The sequence below is a fragment of the Zootermopsis nevadensis genome, unplaced genomic scaffold (genome assembly GCF_977971745.1).
Source record: "Zootermopsis nevadensis isolate Lab colony 2312 unplaced genomic scaffold, Znev_1.0 Znev_ptg000010l, whole genome shotgun sequence".
Taxonomy (NCBI): domain Eukaryota; kingdom Metazoa; phylum Arthropoda; class Insecta; order Blattodea; family Termopsidae; genus Zootermopsis; species Zootermopsis nevadensis.
Genome location: NW_028259142.1, coordinates 12,022,330 through 12,049,517, shown reverse-complemented (window position 1 = coordinate 12,049,517; position 27,188 = coordinate 12,022,330). Strand labels below are relative to the sequence as shown.

Genomic DNA, 27,188 nt, shown 5'->3' with positions numbered 1-27,188 from the left:
TTAAACCTTGAAACCATTCAATTTTTACGTTTGAAGTAAATGTTAAAAATCAAAATTACTAAAAAACAACAACATAATATTAAAATGACATTATAGCTCGCTATCGCTCTGATGATGGCGGCAACAATCACCTTTGAAACTTGTGCAAGCTTCTATCTTAATGCATGGAGCAAAAACCCATAATCTTCAACGACAGAAATTAGCTAAGAATGTAACAATCACGTTCTCTTTGTAGACCAACATATTGTTTTTATAATCGCAAACATTTTCAAGGAAACGATGAAATATAAATACACCTACATTGCTGAACCTATAAGAAGGTTCTGATCTGACAACATCACGCCCAGCGCTATAACCGCCACATTCACCAGCACCAAAACATTGTCCTAGAAGCCGTAGTTCCCCCTCATAAGGTTGTTATCTTAATCTGGGCCCTTCTTTCATTACAAGGTTCAATTTGCTTGCAACTTTTTATGCATCAGTTCCAATCAAGCATTTCTGGAAGCTGTACGTTTCATGCTTCATTTGTCGCCTCGCGTCTGGCAGGCTGATGCAGCAGCAAGGTGGAAGTGACTGTCGACACGTAAAGTCCACTTGGTAGGTTATCACCATAACGCAATTAATAAATTCAACCATCTTTACAACTCATGACTCTTCAGAAGCCAAACCACACCCGTGCGCAAACATTATACAGGCATACCTCATTTTATTGCGTTTCGCACATATTGCGTTTTTTACAAATTGAAGGTTTGTGGCAACCCTGCGTCGAGGAAGTCTATCGGCGCCATTTTTCCAACAGTATGTGCCCACTTCGTGTCTCTGTGTCACATTTTGGTAATTCTCGCATTGTTTTTCTTAGACATAAAGCTATTGCACACTTAATAGACTACAGTATAGTGTAAACATAACTTTTATATGCACTGGGAAACCAAAAAAATTCATGTGACTCGCTTTATTGAGGTGGTCTGGAACCGAACCCGCAATATCTCCGAGGTATGCCTGTATATAAACCTGATATCTAAAATCAGTCGTTCAACATTCCAAACTTGTGGTGTCCAGTTTCGACAATCTTCCACTGGTCATCAGTAGCAGATTATTCCCACGAAATTCCCTTCACGATTTCACTAGACTCAGGAAAGAACAGACATCTTTCCGGTAATTTTGTTATAATATGGAACATGCGTAATTGCTACTCTAATAACGACACAGGCTTAAAGTTTTAGGGTGGAAAGACTTAAACAGGGCATGGACCAGAGTCACTCCTGATGATAGGGGAAATGGAGGGGGGGTACATCATCACGATTCTAGCAGACTACTAATGAGATCGCGTTGTGCCGACCAAACACGATCAAATGAAGTTATAACTAGAAATACACAGAAGACTGCGTGTTGATCCACGATCAAAATACATAGCCTTTCCCTAGGGCATGCAGCAGGGACCACACAAGACGATGTCCTGTCCTCAAATAGGAAATAAACCACATCATCTCACACCTATTTACTCTCTTATGAAGTGGTAACGAGATTCTTATTTGTAACTTTTAGACACGAGATACTATTTTCGTATATCTTTACTCAGGGGCAGAGCAAAATTTACAAACCATGATAAGATAAACTGAGAAAATAAGTTGTCGTGTAGCTGTTACATCGTACCAAGTAGTGTTTTGTATGCGAGTATCAGACAAGATCAACTTAAGGGGGATCAGAAAATAAACTTTTATGAAGTAGGCACAGGCAATTTAAATCAGTTAAAATTAGCTGTAGTAAAGATTATTCTCATCCCCGACATTTGTGTATAAATATTTCTCCTCCGTCCTTCGACAGTGTAGTTTATGTGGCAGCTAATTATATTGTTGTTATTTTAATTTTAATTGTTATTAATTAGAAGCTTGGACTTCATTTTACAATAGCTGGACATAGTCTTTGAAAAATCTATAGAGTACTTTTCAATGTCCTTTTCCAAATATACGTTCCTATTAAAGTAAACGAAATTTCCCACATTACCCTAGGTTCATTATCGTGCTGATAGAGGTCAGATGTTGGTCCCTGTCCTAACCCATAGCAGTTTTCTCGACACGAGATTCCCAATTTCTGTAAGATTAATTTTATTACATCTACTGCAAAGTTTAGTAATTGGGCCCTTTCTTCAGGTTTTCCTGCAAAAATTATGTATGTTTTACTCATGTTTTGAACACGCCACCTACTTAAACCATGTCATTCTCCACCATTTAACTATACTAATTATATTAGGCGAAATATACAAGTTACAAATTGAATATTAATATTAGCGCGAAATACATAATTCTGTTATAAACACTAAAAACAAATTATGACGCTCGTCATTACCTGAAATACTCTCCAAAGTTCAGGTCGACTGTCGCAAATGTCTGCTTAATGTCTCAGTTTGAACTCCAGAGATAAAAAGTTGAGTAACTATAACACTGAATGGAGATGAGATAAGGATTTAAGTAAATAGTCCTGGCGTATATGAAGGTAACATTCAGACATTTGTAAACAATTGCTGAGGAAATCCGCAATAACTCTACCGAGATAAGTGGATACTATGCAATTATAAACGACACAGGCAGAGAATCGTAGTAGCGAAACATATCAGTGCCAGTATACTGGGCAAACAGAATTTAATGTTGGGTATTTACAGCTGGAACGGCCGTTAACATTTTGTCTGAGTGCAAATCACTTTGCCTTTGCAATGAAATAACCCGTAGTGAATTGAAATGTCAATATCCCAATGGTTGCAATAGACTGCGATGTTTGTAAGCCACCCACGTAGAAGGGTAATGTCAGTCTATGTCGGGCACTGTGCGGCCATGCACCACCTAACTCACTCCATGGAGCTGAGTCTTTCTTGAATAGTTTGTGGCCATTCATCTAGTCAAGCAATTTCCTGACTTTATGAAACCCAAACGTACCGCACTCCTAAAAAAGCAACCACTTAATTTTGAACGTAGTCCAGTTTCTCACAACATGATTTAGCAGCTATTTCTGAAACACATTTTGTTTTTTAATACGTGTTACATGCATTAAACAGATTTCACGTGAGACATATATTTTTTATGAGCGTTTTTCGAATGATGAATGATGAATGATGTTCCTAGAAAGGTGGTTTTCTGAATTTCCCTAATGTCGTGTTCGCCTAAGATGTTAGTCAAATATTTTTTATTATTATTATTATTATATGGGTCTATGCGAATGTCAACATACAGTGCAATTATAAAATTATTTAGACAAATATTCTCAGAGCTGATCAACCTCCAAACTTCACATTCACTTCGACCTAGCAATTTGACGAGAATTGTGCTATGATTTATTTTCTAGGCATGAATGTGAAAGTTGTAATTCATGAACAGAGTACGCCTGTTTAATGTTTGCGTGCAAATATACCAACACTAGTACAGTTCTGTCAAAAGCCTGCTAATCAATTCCTACTTTACTTTCTGCATGATACGTGCAATCCAGCATAAGAGTCCCACATACGTCTTCCTTCACGAATATCTGCAAGGATAAGTCAGGTGATCTAGGAATCCAAGAAGTTGGACCACCACGGCCAGTCACTGTGCCAGGGTAATTTTGATGACTTTGATTACTAAGATGACTATCTTCTCATTACCCTGATGATGGAGGCAGCGAATACCTCTAAAACGTCAGTAAACTTGTACCATACTGCACGGTGCTACAACCCTGAAGACAAGCCATCTTCGGAATAGCTGCCGTGAAAACCTCAAATCCCACTTTCATTAGTAGATCGCTTAGCTGGGCGACAAAAACCATACAAGGGAAGCAAAAACGTGGGGATATATTAAACAAGTTAGTTCAAGTATGTTGTTCTTAGTTGTAATATCAGATAATCAAACTTTCTTTCCTTGGAGTTGTTTATCAAGTTTATTATCACTCAGAGCCTACAAAACTAATTTGCTTATTAAATCCAACAATAAAAACAAAGCTCTGTCAGAGTTCTATCTGAACTGGACATAACATTTGAACGCTGTTAAATTCTATGCTCGGCAACCGTGTTTTGTTGTAAATAACTTGCTGCATTTACGTACTCATTATTCAAAAAGTAAAAAGAAAGCTAAATTCAGTGTTGCCTTCTCTCGATTCATGGTCCAGTAGGCACACTGACGTGACTGTAGTTTATCCGAAAAAACAGCTTAGAAATCAGTTCACGTCGCAGAAGGAAATAAGAAATAATCGTGGTCTAATTCAATAAGAGCCCTGATGTAGCGTTTCATTCCCAACACAGAAGTTTGCGTTTCATTCTATGGGCCTAGCATGGAAAACCTTGAAAGTGTAGTGGTATTCAAATGTACCACTCGAATCTTCTCGCTGTGTCCCGTTCGTTTTTTTACACCCCGTTTGTCTTTAATCACCCAAACTAATGTTTCCAATTCGATGGCTGAAAGTATTTACCGAAATCCACATTAATTTTCCTCATAACAGATAAATTTATGACTCGCATATAGTCTTGTTCTTCCTAACAATAAAATAAGTTAAATAGCTTTCCACAATTTCGAAAGGTTTTATTATTACATTATTTCTTATATAATGATTTCTTTCTGTATTCTGGGAAGGGTCGTAAATGTATAATTCCGTTTTCTTGAGTGCAGTTGTATTACATTTCGATATAATTTAATTATACATTTCTAAATACATTAACGTCTTGAGCATTACCTAAGGCAGACGTGGCGTTTAGAAAATGCAAATAAATATTACGTGCTTTCACGTCCAACAGCGAAACCCATACTAAGACAAATTTTCTGTTATGTATTTTCTCACACTGTTCTGCAAAATATTTGCGTCCTATTACAGGACGACAAAGAAACCAACAAGTTAATTGTTCCGGCGATAGTTTTTTGTCTTTTTGCATTAACAATAGATTTTTCCTTTTATTAATATTAACAATAGCACTACGGTGGTCTAGCGGTTAGAACGCTGGCCTTGTAATCCTGGGGTCTCGGGTTCGATTCCCGGCGGTGTCCGAATTTATAACTTGTGTTGGGCAAGGCCGTGGTCTAGGCAACACGGAGTTTTCCTCCGGGGGCTTCCCCGGTTTCTCCGTGGCATCCCAACAATTACTCCATTCACACACAGAAGAAGGCAATGGCAAACCACTTCTGGATCATCTGCCAAGAACGTATATGAACAGGTCCCAGTCCGAGAAAAGGATGGAAGGATCCTGTTCATATGGACCTGTCCTCAGACAGAACACTAAATAAATAAATAAATAATATTAACAAACCTCTCCTCGCTAAACGTGGTCAATAATAACTGGATCTTAAAGAAACATAGAGAAGGGTGTGATCTGGATTCATCTGGCTCAAGATAGACATCAGTGGCGGGCTCTTGTGGGCACGATAATAAAGATTCGGGTTCTATAACAGGCGGAAAAATCCTTAAGTGAGCAGATTTTATGTCATGCACTTAAGTCTTGTTTCAGGGAATTGACTCATTAAGACTCACGGGGGTAAAAGATGCGGGCGGATGGAACGAGATATATGTAGAAAAATCAGATACGTTAACACTTTGAATTCCGAAAATGTAACATGGCGCCGGTTTAAATGAATTCGTATTTTATCATACACTAAAATGTAACTGAAACCCCTCGACAGGGATAATGCTGAAGGTCCTGTATGACGTGATGAATTAAAATCTGTCATTGCCCTATCATAAAACTATATTTCAGAGGTCGTCATTCGTTTTTCTAACCTGTCTCAATCACTCAAAAATTTAAATGACTGGCAGTGGGTCATTTGTCACAGTTATGAATTTTACTGTCAAACGACTGAAACTTTTAATACAGTTTGACAACACACTCAGTGAAATATCTGCTTGCTGTCAATCGGAAATAAACTGACAAAAATATTTTTGTTTCTATCTCAAACGTTCTCATAATCCAAAGATTTGTGGTTATGGCGGATTGATTAGAGCAGTGAGATTATATCGCCCATTCTCCACTGTCAGATTAACATTTTTTGATAGAATACACGATGATTCGTGAGTTAATACCACTGCCATCTTCATGTTATAGTTTCAATCACACGTGTTTCTCAATATGTTTATATTTGTTATTAGTATAAATGGTCAGGATAAACCTAGAATCATTTAATATTAAACGTGCTTGCTAAAAACCTGAAACAAACTACTTAGCAGTCTATCCGAAAAGGACAGCCATTCATCTGAAGACGGGGTTCGAAGCAGCTCCCGAAAAGCAGTGGGCTATTTTAGACAATACACTGTCCAATACAATTGCAGATTAAGAAACCTAACTATTTTTTTCTGAATTATGATACATTGTAATGTTTCCATTCGCCTCTTGGTAAATGAACAGTTTTTCGTCTTCAGTCTGACATAAAAGATTTACACTATGTGAAACTCAGTGTTTTACATAGTATTTACAATAATATATTCCTACATAAATATGTCATGAGTAAATTAAATAATGTGCTTCTATAAGCTGTAATATTTGCATCCATTTTCGTCGTACTAAAATATATCGGAATATGTACATATTATATAAATACAGAAATTAGCCAAATTTATACATTATAGGTAAGAATTTTAGTTTGATTACAGAAGTAAGGAGGAGATATGGACACACATAAATATAAATACAAAAGCAGAAATAGGAAAGTTGTTAACATGCCATGGTTTTAGAATTAAATAAAAAGTATTTTAATAAGAATTTTAAAAAATATATTTATATATATAGAAATTGGAGCATGTTAATATTTTAAAATTCTGGTAATTTGAAATGAAACAATTTCAGAATATAACAAACACATGCTACATTTATTACGTTATTCAAGTGTTGTTTTTCCTGAAGGTGGTCTACAGCGGACCGGATCATGTTGGCTGTAAGGCCTAAAGTCATTAGTTACATTTTATGGTCGTAACAAAATAATATAAGCTCATACCCAGACATGATATAAAAAGTCATAATAATTGTCTTCATCAACCTTAAGTTTTGACAGCTTTTCATTAAAATAACATTTCATAGTTTTCGGACATTATCGTCGACTTGCATTAACTGAACAAGACCAGTCTGCACATAGTAAATTTAATATATCAGCCAACATGGGAGTCCAGAAATTAGGGAGCCAGGCACCGGAATGATGGGTCACTTAATTAACAATCAGAGGGCTGTTATTCAAATTCACTACACACGATAAGCTCTGCATTGCTAACAGTAATTAACTGCGCCGTCTCAGTTGTAGCTAATAAACATTTATAGCGACAATAAAGCTGTCCGCTAAAGAATCTTGGACCTTTCACTCCACATGTAGGCTACTTTATGTTATTTGCATCGTTCTCGAAATTGCTTTCTGAGATTTGACACAAAGTTTAGCTTACAACGTTACAACATTATAAATGTTACTAAGTATAAACTTATATGACTTAGCGGTTTCCTCGTTATAGAGAGTTTGAAGTGCCTTGCCATTTCTGCATTGTGGTGTCAGAAGAGTGAACTTCCTTCAAGTAGCAGTCTTCTTTGCTGAGGAGCCGATAGTTGGTCGGAGAGTCAAGAAATTTCTTTTACAGCAACAGAAGTTTCAACATCGTGATCACAGACCACAAATGGTTCTTGGCTGCTCCTGATCAGTAAATCCCACATTCGCCCACCTTACTTATTCAACACCAATTTTGTTATTATCCTCCCATCTATGTCCAAATATCCTAAGTGGACTCTTCTCCTCACAGCGTAACTGATGTCTTCAGGTTCTCGTCAGCAACCTGTTCTCAATACATACATTCCTACGCCCATAACATAACAGACAAAATCTTCATTTCTAAGGACCTATTCTAATCAACATGTTTTTCGATATCGTACAGAAAACAAAAGATTATGAACTGAACAGTAACAAGCAACGATCCGAATTTTATACGCTCTCTATTTATTCATAAAAGAAATTTGTATAGTTAAACTTTAAAAATGTGCTGGAATTATGAATCTAACATTCACGTATATAGATTTCTGTCTTCTGGGTTGTTGCGCCGTGTAGTCTGGTCGATGTTTATCAACATTTCGGAGGTCATACTGCCTCCGTCATCAGGGCGATTCTTAGTATGAAGATTTCTGTCTTCTGGGTTGTTGCGCCGTGTAGTCTGGTCGATGCTAACCAACGTTTCAGAGGTCATACTGCCTCCGTCATCAGGGAGATGAAGATTTCTGTCTTCTGGGTTGCGCTGTGCAGTCTGGTCAATGTTAACCAACGTTTCAGAGGTCATACTGCCTCCGTCATCAGGGCGATGAATTCATCGCCCTGATGACGGAGGCAGTATGACCTCTGAAACGTTGTTTGACATCGACCAGACTACACGGCGCAACAACCCAGAAGACAGAAATCCTCATACTCACCGCTGTGAAAACCTCAAATCTTACATTCACGTATATCATAGGAGATTGTTATAACAAAAGATTGATTTCCGACTTACTTGTTTCGATAAATTTATTTATATTCAGAAAAAGAAATGAAATGAAGTACCTAAACGGAAACGGAGGGGAGGAGGAAATAAATAAATAAATTAATTAAGGCTTGAAAGGGACAAATACACACAGAGGCAGGCAGATTGGCGGGTCGAAACAGACCGGTTATACGAAAATTTTATTAGGGCGAATTTTACCTAGAAGTTTAGGAGATGATATTTGCTCAAGGACGGAAAATATCTTCATATAACGCCTGATTAATTTTATACAGACAGATAAACAAAACAGTATTTTAAATTCAACAAGTTTTAAGTAAGTTAAATTATTTTATTATTCCTAAGGAATTTGCGAGAATACCATACAATACATGGAAAAGTATATCAAGCACCGAAAATCTTACAGTAAACAAATGTAATGTAGTATGTTATTTTTTCATATATTTCTACAAGTAACAAATCTCATTTGTGGTACTCTCCTACAGAAAACAACACATTCGCACTTTTAGGCCCAAGATATATTTTACATAAGGTGTCTTCGGAGTAGGCGATATATGTAATAATATATCTTACAAAAAATTGCATGCGTCGCTCCTAAAAGTAATGGCCAATTCATCATAAATTATTCCATTCGCTACTTTACTGCTAACATAAAAATAACATCCCGTTATATTAAACGAGTCTCTGAGGACGGAGTCATGGCGATAAGATATAGTCATTACGTAATGTTTGGGTGAAAAACAATGTTTGAATTTAATTCTATCTGTGTTTTTATTTGTTAATCGTCGCAAACAGCAAGTTTACTTGACTTGTTATGAAATTCGAATTATTAACAGCCAGTATAATTTTACCTTAATAGCGATATTTCGCTGAATTTATTATATAACAGACAAGTGAAACTCAGGGTCTTCTAAAGGCCATTAAAACAAAATATGACTTCCGGGGGTCATCACACGTGTAGAAGAAATCATGAAGGCCCACTTTTCCTAACTGCAAACTTAAGCTTAAAATATAACTTTCATTTCTCTGTTTTCCCACAAGCATACACAAACGGAATTTCTTCATGGTTTTCTTCAGTCCCTCCATTAAAATACCCGTATATGTGTAAACTGTAAACAGCTCGTATTAGGGTGATTGGCAAAAAATACATTTTAAAAAAAGTTGAATGAAGTGGTAGCTGGCTAATTAAACGTCGTTTATTAAATGATAAAAATATGATACATATATTTTACCTACATGGCATTTCGACAGAACAGCCAGCTTAAGAAAATTCGTTACACATATAGGTCTGACGTACTCTAGATAACAGATAATGTAAAATACATCCGTGGTTTAATACTGAACATTGCTATTGTACTTGAAGGGCTTATGGTAGCGAAATAGAGGCAGAAAATTTCGTGTTCTAAGGAGAATAAACACAAAACTTGATACAAAGTGTTAGTTTTTGGTTGGGCGGGATGAACATCTGAAGACTTCCTCAGCACAGCCTCAAGGTGTCCAACGTAAGCTAAACCCCATCCAGAAACTTAACAACAGAATATGCAGGGAGGACGAGGAGGAGGAAAGTAACATGTGCAAGTGTTCATCCAACCACAAGAAGACAACCTGACAAGAACACCAATTATCATAGCCACAGGGCATAACAGGCCGACCTATGAGCGAAACTCAAGTATGGCGGCTTTGATACAACACAGAACGAGGGGAGCATCTGCAGGCCTTCAAGAACATTAACCGTTGGTATAAGATTCTGTTATTATATAACGTTTCTATACCAGATGGTTAGGATATTTGGTCTGTCTAATAAACTTTTCAATGTAACCCATTATCTTACAACTAGTCTTTAAACTGTACAAGGGATTAAACAAAAATATATTTGTACAATATTTCCTTCTGAATGAAATGTAAAATAAAGTTGTTCCCGGTACTTATTAAACACAATGCCAAGCTGATATACAGGGTGGTTCAAAAGGTTAGGGCCAAACTGAAGGAGTGTATGGAGGAACTCAGAGAAAACAACTTTCGAATAGGAATCCATGTCCTCCGAAGTTATCCTGAGTCAGTCCAGGCCATTGAAGGTAGGGAAGTCTGATAACACACCGCTGAAATAATTTGGTTTGTAAGATTGCTAATGTAATCCTTGTACATTAATAAAAAACAAAATTAAGCTAGTAGGAGAATAGCAAAGTACGTTTAAGCAAGATATCTCGTGTGTAGCATGGAAACTGTTGCTTCAAGTTTCCATAAAAACCGTCATGACTTGTTGAGATCTCACATTCAACCCTTACTTTTCTTTACCCTACACCTGTTGCCCTGAAGGAATGTGATAAGTTCGCCTCCATTCTTGCAAAGAATAAGTTTGTTCTACCGTAAAGCCACCAAATCAAATTTATTTCAGGAACAGATACTTGGATAACCCTACTAATTCCTAGCTTCGGGTCATGAAAATGCTTGTAGCAAGCTGTAGGGAGGAAGACATACAGAGGAGTAAAGAATATTATATATATTTATATAATGCCAGAGATACCATAAGAGAACCAACCGCATGTTGAGCAGTAGAACTGAATTCAGGTCCTTTGTTTGCTTGGGTTTACTCCTGAAAACTGATATGTGCATCTGTACGGACTTATTCCCTTAAGCGATTGTCATTGTGTTACTGTGTTTATTTTAGCCCTCATTGATAAACTGATCTATAGAATAAGACGCAATGTGATCGTGCCCTAAGGTTGTTTGTTCAACATACCTTGAAAGGTGAAGGGTAGACAGCACACAAAAATAACTGAGACCGCAAAATTTTCCAGTGGGCAAACGTAAATGTTGCTGCCAATTGTGGTCTTCTGGCTTCAGACACAATGTGGTCTTATGTGGGTTGTTATTGAGATTTCAGAGGAACGAATTCGCTTCCATCTTTGCACAGAAGCCCACGAAAGCCGTAAGGACCTCTAATATTAGGTAAGCGTTTGAGAAAAGAAACGAACAGCTATACAGACTATTTTCCACATGTACCAGTTTGTGGCAAATTAATTATTTATTTGGCCACGTACATACTCTAGTTCTTCTTATATATTACAGTATTGGATCTTTAACATTTTAACATAATTTAATTTATGCCCAATCATACTCTACCCCATTTACTACCCGATAACATCAATTTGGTTGTAAGATCTTTAAAATTCCCTTATGTTAATTCCAATCGATATTTTTATCTCTGATTATATGATAACTAACTAAAGAAACAAACAAGCAGATAAACTATCAAGTTACTAAATAAACTTGCCTTTTTATATGATCCTCAGGAAATGTCATCCTCAAAATGTATATTCCTAAAATCTATAATAATCTTATATATATTATTTCTCGTATCATTTTTGGTGTTATAATTGCCTTTTTTCCGAAAAGTTTTCTTAACAAAAAATTCTATCTCGCACTTGAAATACATTACGTGTCTAAAATGTCCACATCGTGAACAGAATTTATTACTGTTACGATATGGTGAGCTTATGTCTTTGAGAACTGACTGGGAAAACCAAAGGACTCGGAGAGAAATCTGTCCTAGTGTCAATTTGTTCACCAAATATGCCACATGGACTGGCCTGGGAGCGAATCCCGGCATTCGCTGTGAGAAGACGACTTATCAACTGCAGAGACTTGCCACTTTTCCTGTTACATTGATATGACATCATATATATATATGATTTATGATACGATACGATGCGATATATATATTACATGATATGTTTATTTAGACTGTCATATACAAGCTTTAAAGGGTCGGGAATAAATCTTCGTCTTTTATTTCCGCCCTCTGCACTCTCTCTGTTTGTACTTATTCCTCAATATAACTTCTCTTGAAAGATGCTTTGTCTGGGCAATAGTCCATCATTAACTTCTTCACATGTCACCTTAACAAATATATGTTTCATTACAATGTCCTTAGCAGTTTCCATCAAAAACCGTACATTCTTACAATACATTAAGAAAAAGAATAATAAGGAATAAAAACGAGTATTTTTAAGACGTTTGTTGTTTCATCTACGGGGAAATCCTCCATATTGGGATATTCCACTCCGGATGTAAGGTATATTACAGAACGTTTCACGACCACAAAATATTCATTTTATTTTTTTTATTTTCGACAGTACCTAGTTTCATCCGTAAACGCATTATAGAAACTCGTGTTTCTTACATTGCGGTATCTAAAAATCGTTTCATCTTTTGTGCCAGTTTCTTCTCCCTCTGGTTTCTGGGTTTGACGTCATGTTGTCTTGTATTCTTTCTTTTTCTCCCACTTCCAAGACTTTGATTCCCTAATCCCTTAGCTGCAACTAACTCCAAAGTGTGTTGCTCATTCTGGCGGTTTAAAACTGAGACGGCTTAATTTTTAAAACCTTGTGCCAGACATTAACAACGCTCCTCCAAACACGGACTTATTTACTCCCTCATAATGCCGTTGCTTGTGATGCCTCGGATACAGAAAACGTCTGAATCTAAGTTAAGTTTTGTTACCACAATACCGATTACTGCAGGGAAATATAAACAATGCAGAACAAAACACTAAAGTCACAGACAAATAAAAAAGATTTGTTAGAATTTGCGGTTAGGTGTTTTCTGAAAAGAACCTGAAAATATATCGTTAGTTGTGCAAATGTAAAGTTTAAAATGACATTTAAGTTGTTCTATTCACTGTTATTATAATTTAAAGTCTTTTATCTTCCTTCTTCTACCTAAAAATCTAATTTTTAAAATATATAAAACGGTAAATAATTTTTTCTGTGCTAGGGCGCAAAATTACCTTTCATCCTAAGGGTAGGACACAAACTGAAGGGTATTTGAGGAGAGAGTGTTGAGGATGGGAATAATATTTTGTTCTGCGACAGTAAAAAAAAGAAAACGATACAGAAGCATATTTAATTAGTGGTTTAAAAATTCTTCCTTAAAAATAACCGCGATGTTAAAACTAAGGACGATATAGGAGGGGCAAGCAGAACGAGGAAAAATTAATTTTGATCGGAAAATCTGAAAGAGAGAGACCGTTTGGGAAATCTCAGCGTTAACGGAAGAATAATAGCAAATTATACTTAAATATTGAGCAAGAATGTTAAAGAGTATGACTGGCTCAATAAAAGGGAATAAACGATGCTCTTGTGAACACGGCAATGAACATTCGGGTTCCATAAAAGGCAATAAATGTTTCGAGTGTCCTTAGAAGACTATGTTCCATGTAGTCAGTTCTTTATGACAGACGTATTCTAACTAAATGTAACGTGTTTTGTAATGACACAATTAACCAATGAATTTTAACGAAAGTATATAAATATCCAATTGTAATAAGCGTGACTAATATTATGCTTAATATACTAATACATGTTTCTAGGTCAGGTTTTAACACCAAATTATTCTTAAAGGGGAATTTCACAGATTATAAACTTAATTTTCAAGAGTAGAAATTTAATAGATTTTTTTAATACTATCATATAAATGGTTTGTTAGTTACTTAATTGGTCGGCAGTATACATAATTCAGTCATTGGTTAACTAGACAGCTAGTTCTTTAGCTAGTTACTTATTTGGTTGGTTAGTTAGATGACCTAGGAGCTTGCTTGTTTAGTCACATAGTTGGCTAGTTATTTGGTAACATATTCCGTTAGTTACCTAGGTAGTTAAATTTTTTTATTACTCACAATGGATTATGAGGAAGGTACCTCAGCCGATTTAATTATACTACAGAACGAGACCCACTTAATGGAGAATTTTAAACTTGAGTTAAATTAAAGCTAAAATTATTTCAATTTTGATTATTGTTATTTTTTGTAAAAAGTTATTCCTTAATCCTTAAATTTTGTTATATCTTCTTCTCGTACCGCTAGATAATATTTCCAGTCATCATCACAGAGTGAGTTTAAGCTATTCTTGGAAGAGACAGGCGAACATATTTAAAACGTTGAAAGCAGGCCCGTACAGGTGTACTCATTTTCAGCCGTCTCCTGTGTCAGATCTATGAGACCATTTAAGTATAATGCATAAAGCAATCGATGTGCAGAGTCGTTTTTTTGCTAGGTAACAATACAGAACATTAAAATCCCTGTAAAACGATTTCTTTGATATCTTCAAAACATGTGGTACTAATGTGGAAGAGAAAAGTTATGAGCAGCCACAAACTGAATGTAATGAACGAAGGATCAATATAATATTTATTTTTTAAAGTGCTCTAACTTTCCAGGGTTCGATTATTATTAACCTTGCTTACACTGTCTGTTAAAAGCGATCGTAGGAAACTGACTTTTGTGCTCTCGTAGTTCCAAAAGGATTACACAGATGTAAAATACGCAACAAACAGAGAATCTCTTTTTTTTCTTTAGAGCTTTATTTAAGAAGCCGGTCAAAGGACTGGTACTTTAGCCAGTTTAGAGGCATATAATTACTGCGCAACATTTATTTATTTTTATTAAAAGGAGTGAAATTTTCGAAAAGTTTGTAATTTAGTTTGTCAGGAATCTTCTTTTTCTAGGTACGTGGACGTTGAAATATAAGCCTACTTAATTTCACGGAGATCTAGAACTTTATTTAGGTTGTCATGGGTTCAGACAATTACCCGCTTCTAAATTGCACATAGTAGACTTGTACTTCCTGGTTACAGAAAAGGATGACTTTGCGGAAATGGTGAGGCAACTACTACTTCTTAGGATACCAATAGCTTACAACTAAGGAGAATAAATAAATTTAGAGATGTCCCTTCTCACTTTTTATGGCATTTAAATACACGTCGCTTCTTAATTTAAGAAATTATTTTTTACGCTAAAACCAGCCAAGAGCCTAGTCAAAGATAGAATACAGGGTTATTATGGGCTATCGCAAACCTCAGCCGCCGGTGAAAATTGTGTAGCAAAGGTGGCATGATGTTTAGCAGTATATAAAAAAGAGAACTCGTAGACAAGCCACTTCGTAAGCCGTGAATCATACTTGGAGTCACCCAGTATTAAATGTTTCGTAATTAAAATATAAAATTCGAGGGCTCAAACAGTAGACATAATTTTTAAGAAACGTCATTATCGGTAAAACTGAAGACAACTTATGATGCCGTGCGGTCTAGCAGATAAATATCAAAGCTTCGGACCGAACCAGTGACCATCTGAATGCACTACCAGATCAGTACTCTAACCAATGAATATATCTCAAGTATTGGACACGATTTGTAAACTTTCATGTGGTAGGGCTCAGACACTGGCTAAACTTTACCACCTTCACTCAAATCTTGGACGCCATGCCGAAGTTGACCCCGGTCCTACGGTCCTCTGTGACGCGCTGAACAGTGATATATCGTTGGGAATGAAGAGGTGGGACCTGGAGTTGTCTCCTGAGAATGAGACATCATTGACACAATGCCCATCAAATTCTCTCTCACAAGAGAGATGCGAACCCTGTGCATTGATTGACGAAGAGACCGCATTGTGTTGCAGATTAAAGTCCGAGCCACACGGAGATGTAACAAGATAATGCTATAGGTTAAAGGTGTCCTTAGGCGCAATCTGTCATGCCCAATGGACATGCTTCTATCCTGACTGCCAGGATATGTTTGCCCTGAAAGACAGTTATATGACGCAGGAAGTTTCATTATGTGTCAGAAATGAATATTGATAACGAAACTAGAGAAAACACGAGCCCGAAACATAATACTGTTGTGGTGTGTTTATCAGAAAATTGTAATCTATAAGAAGTCGAACTCGCCCGTTGTTTCAGAATATCGCAGCCCGTTTCAGACGATCGTTAAACAACTGAAGGACGATGTTCTTGTAAAGAGGCCTAATATAAAAAAAAACTCAGTTCCTACCTCAAAACAAACACAACGCGTCTCTGTTACAAATATAAAACTGAAAGAGTTGTTTTCAAAAATAACAGCTGCTTGTTCTGAAAATCATGTGAAACTTTCAGATACATACCGCATAAAAAAATTACAGGCACTGAATGATAAAATTGGTTTAAATATAACTTACCGCAATACTGCAGCAACGCCATTTCGGCTCTGAAGATGAAGACAGTATATTCTCCGAAACGTTGGCATCTACAGACGGCTTTAGATGGCACCGAAACCTATAACAAGAACAGCATCATCATAACTTATCATTGTTTTTTTAAAGCGTTAACGAAAGTATAGCACAAACGTTGTTTCTTCCGATTTCTTTCTGCTAACGATAGAAAAAGACAAGAGATTAGTACAACTCTTTTATTCCTAGTGAAATAAAATACAGACGTAATTAAACACAGAAAATAGGACAAATACAAATAAAATGGCACATGCCAGTATCTTCATTGTAGGATTAGAGGTAAACTAATTCTGGTGATAATAGTGGATATACCAGAAAGTTTAACACATCTACAAAGGCATAATCCTGAAACAATTCCAGCCATCTCCTTAATGTTATCCTCCTCCCATCTCGTTCTTCCTTTTCCGCGGGTGTTATTCAAAATTGAAATGTATGTAATTTCAAACATGTCCCAAATACAAGAACTAAAATTTTCAAGAAAGAAAACTTCAAATTCATCCTCGGCATTTGAGAGGCATTCAACAAATTTTTGTTGAATTATTTGTTTCTGTAAGTTTGTTCTGTGACTGTGTAGGGGTATAAGAAGAGGGTAGATTTAGGATTTTTTTAAACAATTGAGTATTTCCTGAATAAAACGTTTTTAATGTAATAATCCGTGGCACGTTTAATTCAAGTTTTTTTTTTTAAAGTTTATAATGACGTTTCATCCCCACTTAATGGTACCTGCACCTTGTCGTGGTGGTGGGGCTTGAGTGCCTCAGTGACCCCAAGAGCTATGCTGGCGGTAGCATAGCTACTGGTAGGGCCTCCCTAGCCAGATTGGTCGAGGGGGACAGGTCAGACTAAGACAGGTACCCTGGTCCTCCAGGATGGGGGTTGGTCACAAGGCTAACAACCTTGCACCGTAAAAAGGAAGATGTTTCGAAATCTCAACCTCGGACAGACGGACCTAACAGAAGGATCGAGTGGAAGAGGAGAATTAAGGAGGCCATGGACCAAATACAAGAAGAAGAAGATAATGATGTTTCATAATTTTATTACGAAAAGTACCACATCTTTCCTACCGGCAGCGCCAAGAGACGGTTGTTGGTGAGTTCAAGAATATCCAAAGTCCTAAACTTAGGATTCTGTTAAAGTCACTAGAATCTGTTCTTTTTAACAGGAACTTGGAAAGTTTTTTCAATTATCGCTAGAATTATATCAGTTCATAGTAGCCTCCTAGTTTTCACTATCCTAGAAACTGGTTCAGATAGGTGACCTGTATAAACCAAAATATTTTCTCTTTGATTAATATCGTAAACTGTTGACATTCTCTCTTAGGCTAAGATATTTTCATGATGACATCATCAAACTTACAGATAAATAATTATTTTTCTTAAATCATACCTACAGAAAACATAGCCTATCTGAAAACTCTTACCTCATCTCACGCGCAAAGAAGTAACGAGAAGCAACGCCCTTAAAATACAAACTCAGCTGTCAATGACGTGTTGTATAATCAAGAAAATGAAATATGACGCTATCAGTTCTCAACGTTATGACTTTTGCATATGAATTGGTCCACTAGGAAATCCTCTCGAGAAATCTAGGGACTCTTGTGACGACTCCCACAGGAGGGAACACCCTCGTGGCAGCAATAAGCCAATTGAAGATATAGTTCCAGACAGCGAGTGTGTACCATCTCCCTCTCTACATTATAACTTTAAACCATGATTAAGTTGATACTGTTCATTGTCAGAAGTACTATACTGGACACACACGAATCATGGCTACGTGGACTTACTAAAATACTAAGGTAACCTTTTTACTGTAGTGTGGACAGACTGTTCAATTGATTTTATTTTCTATACCAGAAATTCAGGTAGTGATAGAACCCACACTCTCTGCATCTTACCATTGTGTTTTAACAACTCTAGAGTCTCGGGTTTGATCCTGACCTGACAAAAAATATAAAAAAATACAGAAATAAAATTATTACGCTTAGTATAAATGAATCGTGTTAGCAAAAATTAATCAAATGAAAACAAAAGTAATTTACCTCAAGCAATGGACGACAGTATACTACATAAAAGTAGGGGAGGGGGGTTAAAGTGAGACTTTAGAAAATAATTTTATAACCGTTAATTAAAAAGAATAATTTCAACACTTAACAAGTGCAGGTTAATTCAATTTGCTATTAACCACTGTGGTAATTAAATATAAACACGTAAGCATATAGGCCTATACATTAGAGAATTCTTTTGAAGGGAACCCCTTGGAAACTAGCTATTCATAAAATAGAGAATATGGGAGATAATATTAAAATTGATAATACGGAACTGCGATGTGTTGATATAAACTGAATTGTACCGGTTCAACATTCGGTCTAGTGATAGACTTTTGTTAATAATGTAGTGAACATTCGGGTTTTGACCTGTTAAGAAATTAATATCTTTTGAAGGAGGACTCTGCTTCTAGTAGTCAACAAGTTAAAGGAAACATGGATCGAGTAGTGAATTAAATTAAAATTAACTCTTTTTAATTCCGCATAAAGTAAAACTCCAACTTCTCAAAGACACTCGCAGGCTCTTGGCAACAAATTTTAGGATTCCATAAAAGGCGGAGAATTTCGTGGCTAGCAGAGCACCTGTCAGCTTCTCAAAAAGGACTCAATAGTGTGGACGTAATTTATTTCAGATACAAACCCCTCTCCCCCTCCACATTCAGAAGTGGCAGTTTTCACACCCAGACTCGTACAACTTTCTAAAGTGGAGGGGGTCGATGATATGAACCTTGAATCATCCCCAACTACACCAACAAGATAAAAAAATGTAAATTAAGCTTTATCTCTGCTGCAAGTTACGACTCCGATGTATTAGTTTTATTGCAAGACTGGGGGGCAATGAAGATCAGATCAATGCAAAACAAACTTTCATCGAAACAGCAACTCAGTTTATGGTCATCTGAAAGTACGAATTTTCATTCGCACGTTGTCGCATTCTGTTCTTGATAAGCACAGGCCTAATATTCAGTGAGTAAACAAATACAACAAAGTGTAGCTGAAGGTATGAAGTGACGTACCGGTAAGTTTTCAAAATTCTTGTTTCTGGAGAAATGGAACGAGGCGAGGGTGTTGACATTACGAACTTAATGATAATGATGCTGACGAAAATTCTGATTACTTTGATAATAATGTGGATAATTTTAATTGTAATAAATGTAATGGAAAGCTAATGGTTGCAGTACTAATGAAAATGTTAATATAAAGACGACTAAATAAATAACTCCATGGAGCAGAGTCCTTTAGAAACTAATTCTACGCTCAAGAAATAATTTCCGTCTTTATAGAACAGGAAGATTCATTGTCGTATTTCTTACATCAGCCATAGGTCCTTATTCTCAGCCAGATAAATCCAATCCATACCCTCCAACCATATTATCCTAATAACCATTTCAATACGATCCTTCCATCTATGCCTAGGTATTCTGATTGGGGATTTCCGATCAGGTTTTCCAAACATTTCTCCACCATGCGTGGAACATGCCTCATTCATTTTCTATTTCATAACCCCAATAATATAAAGCTAATTATAGAAATTATAATGACGTGATAAAAAAGTTGACATTAGAGACTTAGGATGTAATTTCTTCGTCTTTCTCATTCTTTGTGGGTAAATACTTTTATGTTACTTTATATTACACTGTTTCGTCTCTTCCTTCTCTAATCAAAAGTATTAATCACAGCGATATTCTCGGTAATCGCCATAAAATAAACACCTAATTTATTTTACACTGGTTACAATTCTACAACACAGAGGACCATTGCGAGAATTCCATTCTTGTTTAAAACACTGTTAATATCAACGGTTACTGGCGAACGAATCATTTCTGGAGCAGTTTAAAAATAATTAACACAAGTAAGTAATGTAGTAGAATTAGAAATGAAAGCCTGTATCGTTTTCACATAAATCCCTGTGGTACGAAATCCACGGAGATAGGAGGGGTGTAAGTCATGGGAAAAAAGAGGGATGGTCTGATGTCCACCATAACACCTCAACTGAGAAGAGGTAACGAGATTATCAACTTTGTTACTACGAGATTCCATTAACCGATCTCGCCTTATGCCTCCAGAATCGCTGTGGACGCCAGGGTCTGCCTAAAAGCGTGAAAAGCGAATGTAATGGGGAAAAAACTCAAGATAAACTCAGCGAGGGGTAAAGGAACAGTCTGTTGTAATGAGAGTAATGAGATATCTAGCTTAACCTGTAACAAACACGTGTTATTGCAGTTATTACAATAGACGTTTCATAAAGGCGAAGGAAGAAGTCTACGGAAAAATCTTACCAGAAGAAGAGATAGGATGGTGGGGCACATTTTGAGGCACCCAGGATTGGTTAATTTGGTAATGGAAGAAACAGTTGAAGCGAAGAATTGTAGGGGGAGACAAAGATTGGAATACGAGGTGCGATCGGAAAGTTTCTAGACTGCGCCTATAAAAACCCGTAAACTTATCTCAGGTATTAAATTCATCCATCACCCTCGAAGTACTTCCCCTGGGAGTGAACACAACGATTCCAGCGCCGCTGCCAAGCCTGGGAGCATCCCTGGAAATCTTTCTTTGTCAGATTGTCAAGCACCATCTGCGATTCTGCCTGAATCTCTTCTATCGTCTCAAATCTCCTTCCCTTTAGCTGAATTTTCATCTTTGGGAAGAGGAAGAAGTCACACGGCGAATAAGGAGGGTGCGGGATGACGGTCATGGTGTTTGAGGCCAAAAACTGCCGAACTTTGAGGGCGGTGTGCGCTGGCGCGTTGTCATGATGCGTCGCATGTGGAGTTCTTCCTTTAGAATCAGCTGACAGGTCCCATAGCCTATCCCAACAATGTCGCACAAGTCGTTGATGGTACGACGTCGATCTTCGTGAATGGCCAGCCGAATCTTCGTAACATTTTCGGGCGTTGTGCTCGAAGATGGTCGTCCAGAACGCTCGTCATCATCGACAGAGGTTCGGCCATTTTTAAAACGTGAATGCCACACAAAAGTTTGTGCACGACCCATTGCGGACTCCCCAAATGCTTGCTTTAGCATTTCATAGGTTTCCGTAGCCGTTTTGGCGAGTCTTTGGCAAAATTTGATGCACACGCCATTCCGAAATCGCAGGAGGGTCGGTGTAATGCACTACCAAAACGCCCGTAACTAAGAAACAAATGGTAATTCGATGATGCCGGCTGGCACACTGATTCACTATGAATGTAGGCCGCACCCCCTTAAGGCAGAAGCTCGTACTACATCCGGTTCGCCCGCTATTGACACAGTCTTGAAACTTTCGGATCGCACCTCGTATGTGACGCAGATTTTTGAGGATGTGGGCTGCAAAAAATATGTGGAAATGAACAGATTGGCGCAAGATAGGCGAAAATGGAGGACCGCAACAAACCAGTCGAAAGACTAATGACAAACAAACAAACAATAAGCTTTTAGGACACTACATACATTACATCACATATTATGTGTGTGTGTGTGTGGATGGGGGAAGTTTCTTACTATAAAAAATGGCGTGTCTCTAAGGTTGTGAATGCAGACCACAGTTATCTTCAGTTAAGTAGCCGTGGACAGCCAACAAACAGAGGTAATCCAACTTCGAATGAAGAGGGTTAACTAACAATGTCTCACTGTAAAAGCCAGCGTGTTACAAAATGTTACATAGTTGGTGGACTCTTCTGAAACAATTCCATAAACGGCGAATATTTGACCAGCTGGACGACTATTAGCGTTTCAATGACTCCTCTGTACAACAACAAATATTATGATAGTTTTCTGTATAACATACATCGCCTGAGTTTGATGGGAATATTTAATTGGGTTCAATATTATTTAACAAAGGTACGCTATTTTTCTTCGTTAGCATAACGAAGAGGATGATAAAGCGGAAAATACGCGCCGAGAAACTTTAATTCTTCAGCCGAGATGATATTTTGCTTTACTTACAAAATTTTGTAACTGCTAAAAAAGTTGACTTTAAAATAACTCATGTTTATTGTTTTCATACTTGGAATAGCAATACACGAGTCAGCTGCAAAATAAACACGCCGAAGTATATTAAATATACAAAAGACTTGGAAAGTTATTTTAAGCGGACGAGTGGAATGACGCAGGCTTCTTGAAATCTGGTAAGGTAACGGTAAAATTGTCCCTAAAAATTCGTTTTATATATACACATGTTTACAAACACCACGCCGATTGGTTAAAGGAACGTTTTAGACTAATAGATCCATAGATATTTTATGATACGCCCTATTATTTTTTCGTATGACGAATCGTTTAGTGATTAAGTTTGTGATTCCAGACACATGTAAACATGGTTTATAACAAACCGACATCATTCAAACAAAATTACTCTAAAAATTATGAACGGACCGAAAGACAGAGGTTCTTATCCCACCCACTATTTTCTGTTTTGTGCAAAGACCTTGATACTGTTATTGATTCTAGGACTTCAGTCACTGTATCTGCTTAGACCACTGAGTCCACTGTGCACCCCTGATCTTGAAACGGCCCTTCAAATATCAAACATTGGTTTCAATATTGTTTAAAATTAATATATTTTCTTCTGGGGTCTTGCGGCGTGTAGTCTGGTAGAAGATTACCGATGTTTTAGATACGCCCTATTATTTTTTCGTATGACGAATCGTTTAGTGATTAAGTTTGTGATTCCAGACACATGTAAACATGGTTTATAACAAACCGACATCATTCAAACAAAATTACTCTAAAAATTATGAACGGACCGAAAGACAGAGGTTCTTATCCCACCCACTATTTTCTGTTTTGTGCAAAGACCTTGATACTGTTATTGATTCTAGGACTTCAGTCACTGTATCTGCTTAGACCACTGAGTCCACTGTGCACCCCTGATCTTGAAACGGCCCTTCAAATATCAAACATTGGTTTCAATATTGTTTAAAATTAATATATTTTCTTCTGGGGTCTTGCGGCGTGTAGTCTGGTAGAAGATTACCGATGTTTTAGAAGTACCTGCTGCCTCCATCTGTACGATTTAGTGATGATTCGCCCTGAATATTGAGGTAGTAAGTATCTCTGAAACGTCGGTAAACGTCTACCAGACTACACAGCGCAAGATCCTAAGAGAATTATATCCGTCGACATAAAAATCTGAAATCTCACTACTTTTTAGTGATCGTGTGAAAAATATAAAGTTTCCAAAACCTGTATATGATTCGGTTCTGATTGTAACAACCGAAATCAAAACCACGAAACTCCTGATACACTTTCGGCCGACAGAGGGAAGTATAGAACACACGTTCTCTTATATTCCCTAGTCGCTAATTATTAGAACTTCTATGACAGATTAGCTCTGGGACAGGCCGGACCTTTCTCAATGAATGTCCGCTTCATTACATATTTCGACATAAAATGGAGACCAGGGGTCGTGACACTAATTTTAGTCCATAAATCAGACTAACCATTAAGTTAGATGACATTATCACGGAAACAAGTAGACTGAATAGGTTAGCACCCAGGTTTCAAAGACTTTTTCTAGGAATTTGAATTAGCCCATTGCTCTAAAATACACAGTGGAAAAACCTATTTACTAAATGACATTTTGTTACACATGCTTTCGTAGCTGTTAGATTCATGGACGGATAAAGATTGAATGTTAACTTGTTTCTACGTTTACTTCATTTATTTTTATTACCGAAATTATCAGCTTTTTGTCCGTTTTTTAAAAAATGAATTGAATTGAAATAAAGTAACAGCTGTGTAAGACTTGAGGTTCTCACAGCGGTGAATATGAAGATTTCCGTCTTCAGAAATCTTCAAAGTAACAGCTCACTTCTTAAATCACACATTATATATTGCAAGCATGCAATATCTGATAAGAACACACATTATTCCTTAATATTTGCGGGAATTATATATTTCTTTGTGAGTGTTCCAATAAAAAATAATGTAAACTGATTTTGTACAGTTAAAATATTATGCGTGCATCAATCTATCTGCGTTGTTCAACATCCACAGGAATTTATACATAAAATCCTGCGTTATAAGCTAATTTACATTCAGTGTTCCGCGAAGTGTTTTTTTCGAAACGGATGCAAGGGACGTAATTAGATCATGGGAGATACGGAAAAGAAAAAGAGAGTGGGTCTAGTGGGGGGAGCAGAACTTCTCAAATGAAGCAATCATTCTCTTTCGATGACTCAGAAAGCCACAGCTACGGAAATGATCTTATTATATTTATACACTCCGCTTGACAGACTGGCAGCTTCTTAGCAGTTGGTTCTGGCAACTACCCCAAACGGAAAGACGATTGTGTAAGAATAATTCTTACACAATTATTTGAACGAGTTAGGTGATCACAATTATTATGTTCACCTAACTCGTTCAAATAATTGAAGCACTGCTAAAATTGTTCTGCGTCTTAGTTCCTGAAGTAAAATCTCAAGTGCATAATTATTCCACTGGACTTCATTCATCCCTAAGACCTATTTCCAAGGCTGACTAGTTCAATCATGGGGCCTAATAAAAAGATTTTGTTCTCCCATCATTTGTCAACATCCGAAACGTCTTAATTTTAATTAAACATCTAAAAACAACAGAATAATTACATGCAATTTATGACACCATGTGGAAACCATTAAAACCTTTAAATATTTCCATCGCGTCATATAATACCTCTCACTAATTAAAATTACGACTGATAACCGTAAGGCAAAGTAGAATTATGGGAGGAGAATCCATAGCTCTACGCATTATTAATCTTGGCACTAGATGGGCTGAGTGGTTAGCTTCATGGCTCAAATGCTTTACCTCAGAGAAAATAAATCGGTATCCACTGGATAAGACACCCGGTGGGCCCCAGCGTCGGTCCGGACATAGTGGTAAATACAAAATCCTCACCTACAGAGAATTGAAACACAGTCTTCGAGTCTGTACCTAACTTAACAGCTATATCAACACCTGTTAAGATAAGGCTGGGTTAAGTTCGGTCCGCTAGGATTAGGTTAGATTCATCATAAATTACGTTTCAGTGTGAGTTTAACTCCAGGTGAGATTAATTTGGATTTACGCTGCCTTGATTTTTTGTTGTCTCAGATATATTCCTATATATATATATATCGATATGGAACGTGTCGCTAGTCGATAACAAGACAAATATACATTGTATCTTTGAGATAAAGTTTTATCATTATCCTACCATCTACTTTTAGATTATCTAAAGCAGTGGTGTGAAATCTGGGGTACGCGTACCCCCGGGGGTACGCGAAGACATCTCAGGGGGTACGTGAATTTTTTTAAAAATATATATTATGATAAACACTGAATAATCAGTAATGTTATTTGTTTAATTTATTTTACATGCAGATTATATACTATGTATAATTTGAATTATACACCAACAACTTTGGGGGTACAAAGTTAAAGAGGAATTATATATCTGGGGGTACACGAACAAAAAGGTTGAATACCACTGCTCTAAAGCATTATTTATTTCGGGTTATCGACTATAACTTTACACGCATTTTATTTTTTACATATCCTTGTGATTTAAGAAACTACAAAAGTCAATAATCTGACTGTGTGGACATTCAAATTTTTATCATCTCTGTCAAAAATAAGTCTATATCTGCAGTAGATGAATATCAGGTCCATTGCATGATGTACATTTAAATTAGTAAATTATGCATTTGGAAACTAGGTGAAGTGCATAAAAGAGTTCATTCCTCCACTCTTCCATTCATAAAATTCGAAATCCCACGGCAGTACCCAAGCATCATTATCTGACCTGCAGAGATTCCTCTGACGGCGAATATGCCATAGCGGAAGACATGTTTCCGCGCTCCGCAACATCCAGTGATCCGTCCGTCCATGCTCATTCGTAATTCCGGAAGGAAACAAGAATTGGCTTCAAAAATATCTGGATCGATTCTCACTACTACTTACACTGTTCCAGACGTAGCAGTCTTCACCATTCACTACTTACGAAGTAAAATAATTATAGTTACCAACACTTAACTTATTTTCATTACCAGATGCAGTCTACATAAAATATCAAAATGCGGTTTATTACAAAACATTTTATTTAAATCCTTTTTTGGTTTCCCTGTGCCTAAGTACAGTGACATAAAAATGCATGGGCAATTAGAGGCTTAGCCCCGAGGATTCTTAATCCCAGCATTAGATGGATGAAAGTAGGTTCAATTTCTGTACGCTACACCCTAAGAAAAAAGTTATTCCCCTTCTACCACTGTATTAACAAGTTAAATGTGGTTGTTCCTCCGTCCCTGTTTATTATGCAAACAATGATATTATATTTGCTTGTTGTTTATTTAACGACACTGTCAGTAGCTCCTAAATATCTGTAGTGTGTTTGAATTCCCATTTCCTGTTTAAAATCTTATAGAATGAAAAAAAAAACATATTAATTTTAGCTGTTTTTTGTATGTCCGTGAAACTTAAGTCTCTTATTAGCGCGAAGAACACGTATTACAGTTCTTAGTGTATCAAGTGCGTAAGAGAACGGGTAGACCCCATGACGAAAAACAAACAAGAGGGCGAAGGAAATTACATCCTGAGCTTCATAATTTGCATTAATTCATCTAATTTTTTATGGGTGATTAAATTACGTAGAAAGAGATGAGAGGGATATTTAACATTATATAAATATGAGACATGCATACACAAGTTTAGGTCGAAAACTAACGAAGG

General features: G+C 36.8%; 1 protein-coding gene across 16 annotated transcripts in view; it reads right to left on the bottom strand.

Moving 5' to 3' along the window:
* The window catches only part of LOC110828488 (uncharacterized), a 727,302-nt gene that overhangs the window by 32,424 nt on the left and 667,690 nt on the right, over positions 1-27,188 (bottom strand). For 15 of the 16 annotated variants that reach the window (XM_087346524.1, XM_087346527.1, XM_087346523.1 and 12 more), the window contains 2 exons: positions 16,427-16,523; positions 15,206-15,789 (listed from right to left, as the gene is read on the bottom strand). In XM_087346524.1, the coding sequence (XP_087202650.1) occupies positions 15,677-15,789; positions 16,427-16,523 (210 nt within the window). In that variant the 3' untranslated portion in view covers positions 15,206-15,676. Of the gene's footprint in view, positions 1-15,205; positions 15,790-16,426; positions 16,524-27,188 lie in introns of those variants that run through there. The other variant, XM_087346539.1, reaches the window with a different exon arrangement.